The 10,989-nt window shown below is 35.8% G+C and overlaps 2 protein-coding genes across 2 annotated transcripts; both read left to right on the plus strand.

The window, feature by feature from the left end:
- Nucleotides 1-259: 259 nt before the first annotated feature.
- Nucleotides 260-1,440, plus strand: LOC128176256 (uncharacterized). The gene is made up of 2 exons (XM_052842455.1): nucleotides 260-566; nucleotides 693-1,440. The coding sequence occupies exons 1-2, from the start codon at nucleotides 354-356 to the stop codon at nucleotides 1,065-1,067; spliced, it is 588 nt and encodes a 195-aa protein (XP_052698415.1). The 5' UTR covers nucleotides 260-353; the 3' UTR covers nucleotides 1,068-1,440.
- Nucleotides 1,441-7,818: 6,378 nt separating this feature from the next.
- Nucleotides 7,819-9,964, plus strand: LOC128176258 (cdc42 homolog). The gene is made up of 2 exons (XM_052842457.1): nucleotides 7,819-8,988; nucleotides 9,211-9,964. The coding sequence occupies exons 1-2, from the start codon at nucleotides 8,794-8,796 to the stop codon at nucleotides 9,574-9,576; spliced, it is 561 nt and encodes a 186-aa protein (XP_052698417.1). The 5' UTR covers nucleotides 7,819-8,793; the 3' UTR covers nucleotides 9,577-9,964.
- The last annotated feature ends 1,025 nt before the right edge of the window (nucleotides 9,965-10,989 follow it).

The following is a 10,989-nucleotide window of genomic DNA, read 5'->3' on the forward strand; positions in this document are numbered from 1 at the left end:
TTATATTTCTCCAGCCGACTGATGATAATCGGAGGAACACCTCTCGATCTTTTTTTCTTTTACTTAGTTATCATCTGCGGCATAAAATAGTTTTGAATATACTAAAGATAAACCGGGCTTTGTCATTTTAATGTCTTACGTACACACGGCGGAGTAAACAACCTACCCGAGCAAGGTCACGGGTGCCTAATCACCGAACCCGACAGAAATCGTCATACGTCTTTTCTAAGCACGATTCCTATTGGTCACAAATTCGTGCCTCTTCACTATATAAATTTACTTATGTGAAAGTTACGAAATTATAACGTGTTCTTGAGATTTGTGTCGGCAGCTTTCCTTTTTGCTCTCTTGAGATGAAAACAATGGTGAACTCTGGCAAGGGACAGATGCTCCGCTGTGTGATGTTGGGGGACGGGATGGTTGGGAAGACCTCCCTCGTTCACTCGTTCCTTGGGTATACCTTGTCCCCTACCTACACCGCTACCGTGTTTATGGATAATTACAGTACTCACCTGAGTTTGGCAGGTGTCAAACATCGCCTTCAAATTACGGATCTCTCCATTGAGGTAAGCATACTCAGAAAATATATCAAACATTTTATGTTTTTTAGCACATTTTGATAATAAACTATTGTATTGATGTACATCAAAAATATTAGACGTTATAATATTGTTAATTTATTAATTTTGCAGGAGGACCTTCACGTGAGACCAAATTGTCAGTCTAGTAACTTAGTAACAGTCGTCTGCTACAGTGTGGTCGACAAGGATTCGTTCCACAACGTCAGGTCGTTCTGGTTACCTATGGTTCGAAACATCAACCCTCAACTCCCAATCGTGCTGGTGGCCACACACTCGGACCTGAGGTGTGAGAACAACCTTAACCATGTCAGCGAAGAGGAGGGCCGCAATCTGTGTAACGAACTCAATGCCTCGGCCTTTGTGGAATGTTCAGCTGTTCAGAAGACAGGAATCACCAAAATGTTCGAGATTGTTGCCGGACTTTCTCTGCGACTCAGTGTGAGGGACAAGAAATCTAAAACCAGTCAAAGGAAACACGTCCGGTGAAGCCCAGTCTTCTGACAGTATAGCTTCTTTCTGTCCAAAGCTGCCAAAGCTTTTATCACTGCAGGACCAATGTCTCCTCACGTTGGACTAACTGTAACGGTGTAAACCTCATTGTATACTCATCGTGTACACGCAGCCATCGTTCTGTGTTCGCCAGACGTTGTACCCGTCATGAGAGAGAGAACTGTGAGCCTGGAGAATACTCACAGAAATGACAGTATCCGTCGTTTTTACTGATGTGCAATATTATTGTCATTGATGAAGCTTGATTTATAATCCACATCCTTGATTATGTTAATCATGATTACGGTTATGCTTAGTTGGTGCATTCAAATTGTTATATTTTGATATATTAAATCATTTTTATCTTTAACTTTTCTTGACTTACTAGTAATTCTTTTACAAAATATCGGTTGAAAGGACTTTTTAGATGTGATATGGTTGAGGTAAATGTTACAAAACGGTTCATAAATATATAATTTATTATAGCAAAATGCCTTGTCGTGTTACGCCTGCCATAAATTTCCCTTCTTGATTGTTCCAGTTCATGTATATGGCTCTAGAGGACCTAATACAGTACTAGTGCCGTATGGTGAACCAAACCATTATGGTTTGGTTATTGAAATGAAGGCAAAAACAACTCAAATGCTGAATTGTTATTCAGCATCATTTATTTAATATTAATAGATGGGTGTATATAAGGGTATTACAGGACACATTGCCTTTATATACATGTACTTGCAGACAAAATTTATTCGACAAAATATATCATGAACACATAAAATATAAAATACATTCAATATTTTCTCTAAAGATATAATGCAAAATGTACATTTTTTTGATCATTATTAATTTTAAAACTTTAGCATTTTAGTATTGACAAATTACATGACACCTCAATTAAAACTAGGATATCAATCATACAAGTATAGGTTGTAGTGGAAACTGACCATTACCGGTCAAAATTAACCCAATAAGTACGACCCTCACCAGACTCTGTCCACGTGAGACAATCACGTGAGTACAGGGAAGCCAATGTACAAAGTCTAAGGATAGAACCATTCCATCTCTCAGCAACCGTTCTATTAACTTTGGGCTTTACTTCCAAGGCCGTTGGCATTACTGCTACTTGTTTGTGGCCAGTTAACAGTGGCCAAACCAGGAGAAAAACACACCAGGTGTTGGAATGTCATTGGTTCACCGGGGTTGACTCTAGATTCCTGCTGGCCCGTGAGTTGCAGCGCAGTAGGTTTACAGGGGTAATACGACATTTGACTTCTGTCACGTACATCTACTGTTTGTTAAGGCGACGATGTGAGCTGAAATCGATTTGATCTTCATTATTGTGACTAAGTAGTTCAAACGCAGAAAAATAAAGCATCGTAAAAACCAAGCACTTGCAACAGTTAATTTAATGGCCGAGTCAGCAGACGGAGAAAACATGTTTGGTTGTTGAATTGAAACTAATGATGGAGCAAATGTATGCTCTGACCTTGATTGAATTAATAAATGATGAATTAAATAAATCGTTTCTGCGTTAGTCGTACATCTTATTGCATTTACTGTATGGCATGCAACACATGTTTCTAATGACATCGATGTAATTAAAACATTTAGTGTGTCTAGAAAGGAACATAATTTGTAACTAATATCATTTAATTCATAAAAGTACTCGTCATGCCAGCTCTTGATAAAGATATGTATTAATTAAAGACAAACTTGAATTAATTTAGTATACCAATCGAAGTTCGCCTTAAACCAGGCAAGATGTAAATGTCATCCTTTGTTACGCTCCAGTCTGTTGTAATTCAATTTCTTCCAATGATCACGGAGTCACTGTGTCAATTCGCCCGATAATTAAATTCTAGGACGAATGTAAGTTTATTTTAATGGTGAATGGAAGAGTACATATCAATTAAACTCAATTTTTTTTACTAAGGCGGGTGAGTAAATTTATCATCAATGAGTTCATGTTATTAAATTCAAGTTCGTCATATTTTTAATTGAATGATTAGAGATCCATCTTATTTAGATAGAACGAGATGTCTAATGATATCATACAATTTATCCGTCAATGACATGCCCATATTAATTCTGTCAAGGGAAATAGAAATAGGGCATTCTCAATTCATAAAAGTACTTGCTTGAAAAATAGCTTTAATGATATTTTAAGGAGAGTATAGGAAATCAAATCTATTAGATTTACAGATAAATTCCTAGCATTCAGTAAAAGGATTTTGTGATTTTTTTTTCGCAGAAATTTGCTACCAGATTTTGGTATTGGTTAAATTGGAAATTCCATGCCTCTCCTCAGTTTCTACGTCTGGTAAAGTCTGAGTCAAAAGATGTGACGGAAAACTCCTACAATTTGACCAAAACAAGTTTGGGAATTCGTTCGACTTTACTACATATCTACTTCTGTGCAAATGCGTTCCCTTTTTGATTTATTAATTTATGAATGAAGGATTGGGAAAGCATGAATGAAATTTGCGATCGTAGTAATCCAAATGTTTGATGATCACTTATATTATCAATAGTAGCACAGTCTTCCAGTGAAGGGCCCCGTCGGTAACAGATTGTTCCGAGTGTTGACTTTGTATTTATCGTGTATTCCCTTTTGCTTCTTGTGGCGCCCCACATTGTGGACTTATCTTGGTCTACAATGGGGCCGTCTTTTTTAACATGTATATCTTTCTGATTTAGGGTCTGCCACAAGATGTACATTAAACCCCTCCATTGTGTAACCTAACCATTCTGAGAACCCGGTGAAAGGCACACTGTATTTGGTTTGTATTTTAGCCGTCTCTATTCTATTTGCCTTGGATCTTTGGATGCCACTTTTTTAAATAGAAAATAGGTAACGGATGGAAATCATTTCAACAAGAAAGCAAGGTGTGGTAGCCCTAAAAAAGGTTCAAAGATATATACTATGTTACAATCAATCGATTTGATATCTATCACTCAGATAAGAGACTTGGATTTCCGGAACAGAGTTAGTCATCGGGTAGTTTTCTTTTTATTATTTTTATTAAAATCACGGGGGCCCACACAATGACATTTTATTTTTTTCATTTTTATTTTATTACTATATGAATGGGTGCCTGAAATCATTTTGAAACATCCGGCATTAAAAGTCTGAAAAATGTCTTGGCAGCTAATTCCATTTAGATTGAAATAAGTATATATAGTGTTCCATTTAAATTGAAAAAGTATCATAATTTTTACTATAACATCTTAAAAATCGAAATTCATCAGCTTTTATTGTTTTTTAGTATATTCTACTACTAATTAAGGTACTCTGCGGTTGTTCGTCCGTGACAGAGACTGATACACTTCCCGATCCACTGATTACTGTGATATACACAGTTGTCTCGCCTGCTTGGAGCGAGCGGACCTTTCTCTTTGATAGTGACAGACGCGTACGATATAATCTTCATTGCATTCTGCCTGTTCTCTTCAAAGGCACTCTTCATAGTCTGTTATATACAATACACACTTTGATGCATTCAAAACTGGGTATTTAACCGATACTTGAGATGCATGTGTTGAATACACATTTTAACCCCACACAAACAAACTCATTTAAAGAGTTATGAAAGTGGAACCTGTCAATAACAAATGCCAGTTAGTGGTTTGCCGCGAAAGACAGCAAGCGGGGTCCCAAAACCGCAAGTCGTTTCTGTCTTCTACCACGAGATAGAAACTGTAGAAGTTAGAACTCATCGCACTAGGGTCGGCTCTTGAGAACTCGTGTTTTTAGTACAAAAGATGAAGGAGTCGAATGTGTTTTAAATGAACGGAATGATTGTCTGCACTTTTTAGACGGAGGCTCTATGAGCCTCCTCTATTGCTACCGGCCAGCTCACATGTGACGTCGATAGTGGATTTGACGGACACCACCTAGCGGCAAAAATTGCAATATTCGTTCGGGATTCATATTTTAATATTATTATTGAAATAAATATCTTATTTGCAATTACAATAATTAGAACCATACATATTGCGATCAATAAACATAATTTCTCGAGAAAAGTTTTAGTCCATATGTCAAATTCCAAGTAAGTATGAATATGCATGATTTTAAGAATAGCAATGGTGTGCAATCGTTTAGTGGCTATTCATACTTTTTATACAGTTTCCTGTCCGTGACGTCAAATAATGAGGATTCCTCGAGAACTACATGTATCTTGTGTTGACCGAAGTACTGAATAATTATGAGATTCAATGGATAAACACGGCGTGGTTCTTAGTCTGTATCGTATATTACTTGCTCATTATCAATTAATCTCCTGCGGAGATATATCTTTCTATGTATAGCTACACTCCCGCCCCCGGCATCGATCCAATAAAATGATTATTCAACAAGTTGAACCACTGCTATGTGAACTTGAGTATTTCCCCAATTAAGCACATTTTAGTTTAGTTTTACTTGGCATGCATACTAAACCTACCATAAGGATAGTGAAGCAAATAAATTAATTAAACGTCCAGATTACACCCTTTAACGCACCACCCCCCCCCCCCCCCCCCCCACATTCAGTGTGTGCATAGGTAGAGTACCCAGGCCACGTGCTGTGAAGCTAGATTAATCCTGCATTGTCTGGCCAGTGCTGTCGATTTCAAAGTGTGTTGGGAAGTCAGTGTGTTTTTGCAAGCTGCTAAGAGAATTTCGCGTGTAAAAAGTGTAAAAACATTTGACTGAATGTACATATTTTCTTTTAAAAGTGAAGTACTGGGTATTACAAGATCTACCGCGGTATATTATTTTAAATTTAGCTTTAAAGATATATTACAGCGAATTCTCTTCATATTGGATATTTCCCCTTTTAAACATAGTTTGATAAAAGAATAGAAGTCGTGCATATACTGAAAGATTAATTTTTTTACAGCAAAAAAAGTTCGCAATTGCGTGTTAAATATTTTTCCGAAATTCTAAATTTATATCTCTAAAATTTTGTTTACACCACAAGTAAAATCTGTATAAATTCGTAATATTTGCATCCCTTTCAGAAAGTCACGATGAAATGTTTAAAGTTGAGCCAAATGAGCTGTAGCCTCTCTTATATATAAATATTTCATCTGCATAACTTTTTGAAACGCTTAGAAATATATTTGATCACTCTCTACAATCGAATCGTACATTCTGCAAAAGAAAAAGAACAACTGTGCGAGATTGAGATCATGCATGTATTACCTACATGTAACATTAGGGGTTTTTAAGCATGAACAATATTTTTCACATTAAAAAATTTCACTGTTCAAAAGTTTTAATTGATTATATATCTTAAATTTTAGTATATATTGTGAATCATTAGGTACATGTATAGTACTAATTAACAAAATATTTTTTGATTGTAATTTGTTTTTGCATATTCCATAAAAGAGCAAAAGTAGTTTCTGTCCTGTAGTATTTAGTATTGCAAACTCATAATTGATACTCTGAACCTTCTATACCTTAAAAATTGAAAAAGAAAAAAAAACATTATTATTTTTGGGAGTTGATTTATATCAACTCTCCTACGCAGTTACTCTGGCAAACCGGAAGTGAAACTGTGTTCGGACCTAACCACAGATTATCGCCGCTTACAAGACTTTGTTCTAAAAAATAATCAATAAATTCGATGTAATGAATTCTGAAACATTAAATATTATTATAGTTAAATATTGCTTAGATCCATATAATTTTTCAGAAATATTTACATTACTGATACATAGTTTGATGGAATTTATTCTATATTAAAGTATTACGCAATATGATTCATATGATTTTTAAAATTGTCGCAAAAGCCCGAAAATTCATATTATGAAAATATGCGTTATCCAATTACGGATAAGAAACTACTTGCCATGCGAAATTACATATCGTTGATTTTAAGATAAATTTCAATGGATGAAATCAACTCCCGTCGGTACTTCAATACTTGGAATTATTAGACTAATCTCCTCCACAATGATGCCTCCGTCTCTCAGTACTTCAGTACTTTGATTTATCTATTGCTCTGCATTGACTGTCTTAAAAAGACGCTAATCTAGTACGCTATGAACTTATGATGAAGCAATTTTAAGTCATTCTATTTCATATAAAGATCTGTTTTGTGGTGTACGAATTAAATATTTTGCTCTTGTCAGAACTATTTTTCATTTTCTAAATGGATCATGATGTTCATTAGGTTCAGAAAAGTACACGTATGTGGCATTTCACATGTACATGGGATGTGTTTATCACGTCTATATATAGCAGTAAATCACTACGACTACTTGGCACAGATTATGGTTATACAATATCGATTTTAAATTATATTAAGTAATATAAAAACTTATAATAGCACATTCATGGCCACAATGAGCTATATAGGTAATTGACTTGTCACTCGATTAAAGCCAAATGTGTGCAGATATGTGACGCAACAACTAAGAGAAAAGTACTTGTACTTTTATGTAATAATAGAATATGTAGAAAGTAAAATATAGAAAATAATGTACTCATGTAAGAAACCCTCTGAAGCAATAAAAAAAAGTATGATTTACTCTGAAATACTTACTTAACTCAGCTATCGGTGGCAATAAGCTATGAAAATTTCCAGTAATTGTCAAATTAAATTTAAAAAAACGGTTTAGATAAAAAAAAAATGGGGCATTTGTTCAAAACCTGAGAAATTACTAACAACACGGACACATGCAGGGGTCAATACATGATGCGTCGGGGGGGGGGGGGGGGGGGGTTAGCAATGGAAACGCTGGATGACATGCAGTTCACCCGCTCGTCACCGCGGCTGATCAGACAGAGACAGGTAGATATTGATCAGTGAAGGTTAAGTTTGATGTTACGTCCTCCTTGTGGCACGCCAGAGATTCCCTTATCAAAATCATATTTCCGTATATAGACAACAAATCGAAATACAAACAGGGAAACCCTACCGTCGAAGCAATTTATCTGTAGTGTAACTAGGCAGTACATTTTTTGACACTCGCATTTCTTCCTTTTCTCTAATTGTTTAATATTAAACAACGAAAATTAGAGGGAAATTTCTTATCTACACAATAGATGACTTATTATGTTAAACAGATAAAGCAATTTGGCTGAACGCTAGCGGAAAGGTGACGGATATGGTCCAGGGTCATCATGTTCTCTTGTCAAAATTTTTAATGGTTTTTACGTGTCATTTAACGGGAAGGAATCCTCTGTCTGTCACTCAACATGGCTCTCGGGGATTCAATTGACCATTCAATTATAACCATGGATTAAGAATATATGTGTTCAGAAATTATAAACAGATTGTAATGTATTCTCTTGGCCAGGTTAATCAGTTCTAACCGGCCCAGGTATTCTACACGGCTTACCTGGTTCATGCAACAGGTGTTGTACTTCTTTCTTATATATGCATAAAGACAATAATCATAAAACATGTATATACATTATATACGTTAAACGGAGGGCCAAAATGTTCGGAATGGGGGTGCAAACTATGCAGTTTGCAATGACGTTATGCTTCGAATTTGCAATTGCAGTTCTAGGGGGTAACTATCATTTTAAAAGTGAACTTATAAACAATCAAAAGGCAAGCAGGGGATAGAAATTTGATACACCCCCGGTGAAGTTAAAAGAAAAGAGTTAAAACAATAGTCGACACACCAGGAGGTATTCAATGTCTATATATTCCCAGTTCTCGGCTGTTCGGTAATCATTTAACTTCCATCATTCACCAGCCCCCGGTCCAGAATCGCCATGGTTGTATCTGATTTGTCCATCTGCTGCTCGGTCGTGGGGGATGGGATGGTCGGCAAGTCCAGCCTGATTCAGTCCTTTGTCCATCAGGAGCCCCCTTCTGGATATTTGGCCACGGTCGTGGAGAACTACGATGCTTTGATGTCAGTCTACGGTGACAATTATCTGGTCAGCATCACAGACTTTGGGGGTGAGGTAGGGTATTGGGTCTTCTGCTGTAACATTACAAAAACAATATTTGTATTTGTAACTCAAACAGATGTACAATTATATGAATTTATATATATATATGTTTTTATGGTACTTAATTTACTTTGCAAAATTTAATAATTATGAATTTTACGTTGATATTTGCACTGATATGAGTGGTATAATCATAATAATTGAAATTATTAACACAATCGTTTTATTTTACAGCATACCAATGCCTTTCTGAAGTCACCAAACAACAAAGCGGTATTTGTGGTCTGTTACAGCGTGGTGGATCGTGAATCGTTCAGAAATGTCAGAGAATTCTGGATACCTTCCATCAAGAATCTCAAAAAGAAACATGACATTGTCCTCGTGGCTACCCATGTAGATATCAGAGAATCCAAAGATGTGGATCACGTGACCTTTGATGAAGGATTCGATTTATGCAGAGAAGTTAATGGACATACTTTCATTGAATGCTCAGCTGCCGATAGGATTCGAACCAAACAGGTTTTCGAGAGTGTAGTATCCTCAGCCCTGGCGAAAAAGAAAACAAGATTCAGTGTTCTTCGGAAATTCATTGGACGATGACATTGCGAGAAATTAAGTAAGTTTCGGCCCTGAAACTGTTGTTGCAATCGTTGGTGCAAGCGTTCGTGTGACGCAGTGCTGATAACAGTATCATCATGTAGCATGGACTGGCCCACGTGGTACAGCAAGATTAAACATATGACGCTTACATGCAGAAATAGACAAATTATCTGATGTATCAAAGTCATGTGATATAGATTTATTTAACAATCTATGTACAATATATTTTATAAAAATAAAAACTCTATAGCGAAACAATGTTTCAAGGGTTTGTTTTAAAGTGTCTGATTAATTACTACTAGTACATGTCAAGTGACAGTTTTATCTTTTTCTGTAAATGTTTATCTGTTACAGTACATTCTAATCAATGTGTAAATAAAAATGAAATAGAGGTCTGCTTTTCCGGAAAACAGATAGTTAAATGTGTTAAGTTTATCAAGTTGAGACGCAATAATTCATATCTGTATCATCTAACTTTTTTAATATGATTTCACATGACCGGTGGTTCAACAATTTCACAAGCCGTGGCGAAAAGCCCTTACCTTGCGGTATTTGTTAGATAAGTAATAGTGAATATAATATGGTTTCAAAGTCTCAGCAATCGTTTGTAATTGACGGTCACAGCTTCATTATACAGTATGAATATTAATTTTGATTGAATGCTTGATACCCCGATTCTGCATCGTAAAAAATGTCCTCAAACTCGTTTGCCTTCTACCCATTCAAAACGACACGTTTGATGTTGTTATCCAATAGAAATCGTTGAAAGTTGATCCAGAGATGCGTGTCCTCCTCTGTTTAATAATACCTGTAAAGCCTATTAATGAAACTACGTTCATAGCTTAATCCAAAAATAATTGCATGGATCTATATCAACCTAAAATATAATATAGTATTGATGCCAAAAATAGGGTAGAAATGTGATTGATGAATAATTAACACTCACGTGAACAATGCACACGTGAATTCCTTTTTCTGTATAATCATATCAGTTCGTAGTATGCGCTAAATTTGTCAAAGGATCGAGAAAAAATAAGGCATTTTAATTAAAAATGAGGATACTTAATTTATATGTTTGCTTTGACATGAAATTGAGACATAACATCGATACATAGAGATACATAGAGAGAAATTGAAAGTTTGCCAGTCAACCAACGGTATTCTTTAATTACAAAGACACAACAGGATTTGTGAGGGAGAGGTGCCCCCATTTTGCACCCTGTGAAGGTCTCCCACCGCGGAATTGCTTTGTTAACTAGGAGAACTGAAATTTTTACGCTGTCATTGAAATTTGAATACAAGGAAGTTCATTTTGAATTTTGCCCTCGATTGACTAAAGTAACTCTTGAATTAAAAAGGACGCTTGTCCTTTCTGTGTCATGCATTTGCTAATTAATACTAAAGTTAGTTAAA

Source organism: Crassostrea angulata, chromosome 3 (genome assembly GCF_025612915.1).
Source record: "Crassostrea angulata isolate pt1a10 chromosome 3, ASM2561291v2, whole genome shotgun sequence".
Classification (NCBI taxonomy): Eukaryota; Metazoa; Mollusca; class Bivalvia; order Ostreida; family Ostreidae; genus Magallana; species Magallana angulata.

Bases quoted from the DNA above. Each gene is read 5' to 3' on its own strand.
- LOC128176256 (XM_052842455.1), top strand. From the start codon at position 354: ATGAAAACAATGGTGAACTCTGGCAAGGGACAGATGCTCCGCTGTGTG. The intron at 567-692 runs GTAAGCATACTC...TTAATTTTGCAG, and splicing joins TTACGGATCTCTCCATTGAG to GAGGACCTTCACGTGAGACC.
- LOC128176258 (XM_052842457.1), top strand. From the start codon at position 8,794: ATGGTTGTATCTGATTTGTCCATCTGCTGCTCGGTCGTGGGGGATGGG. The intron at 8,989-9,210 runs GTAGGGTATTGG...TTTATTTTACAG, and splicing joins TCACAGACTTTGGGGGTGAG to CATACCAATGCCTTTCTGAA.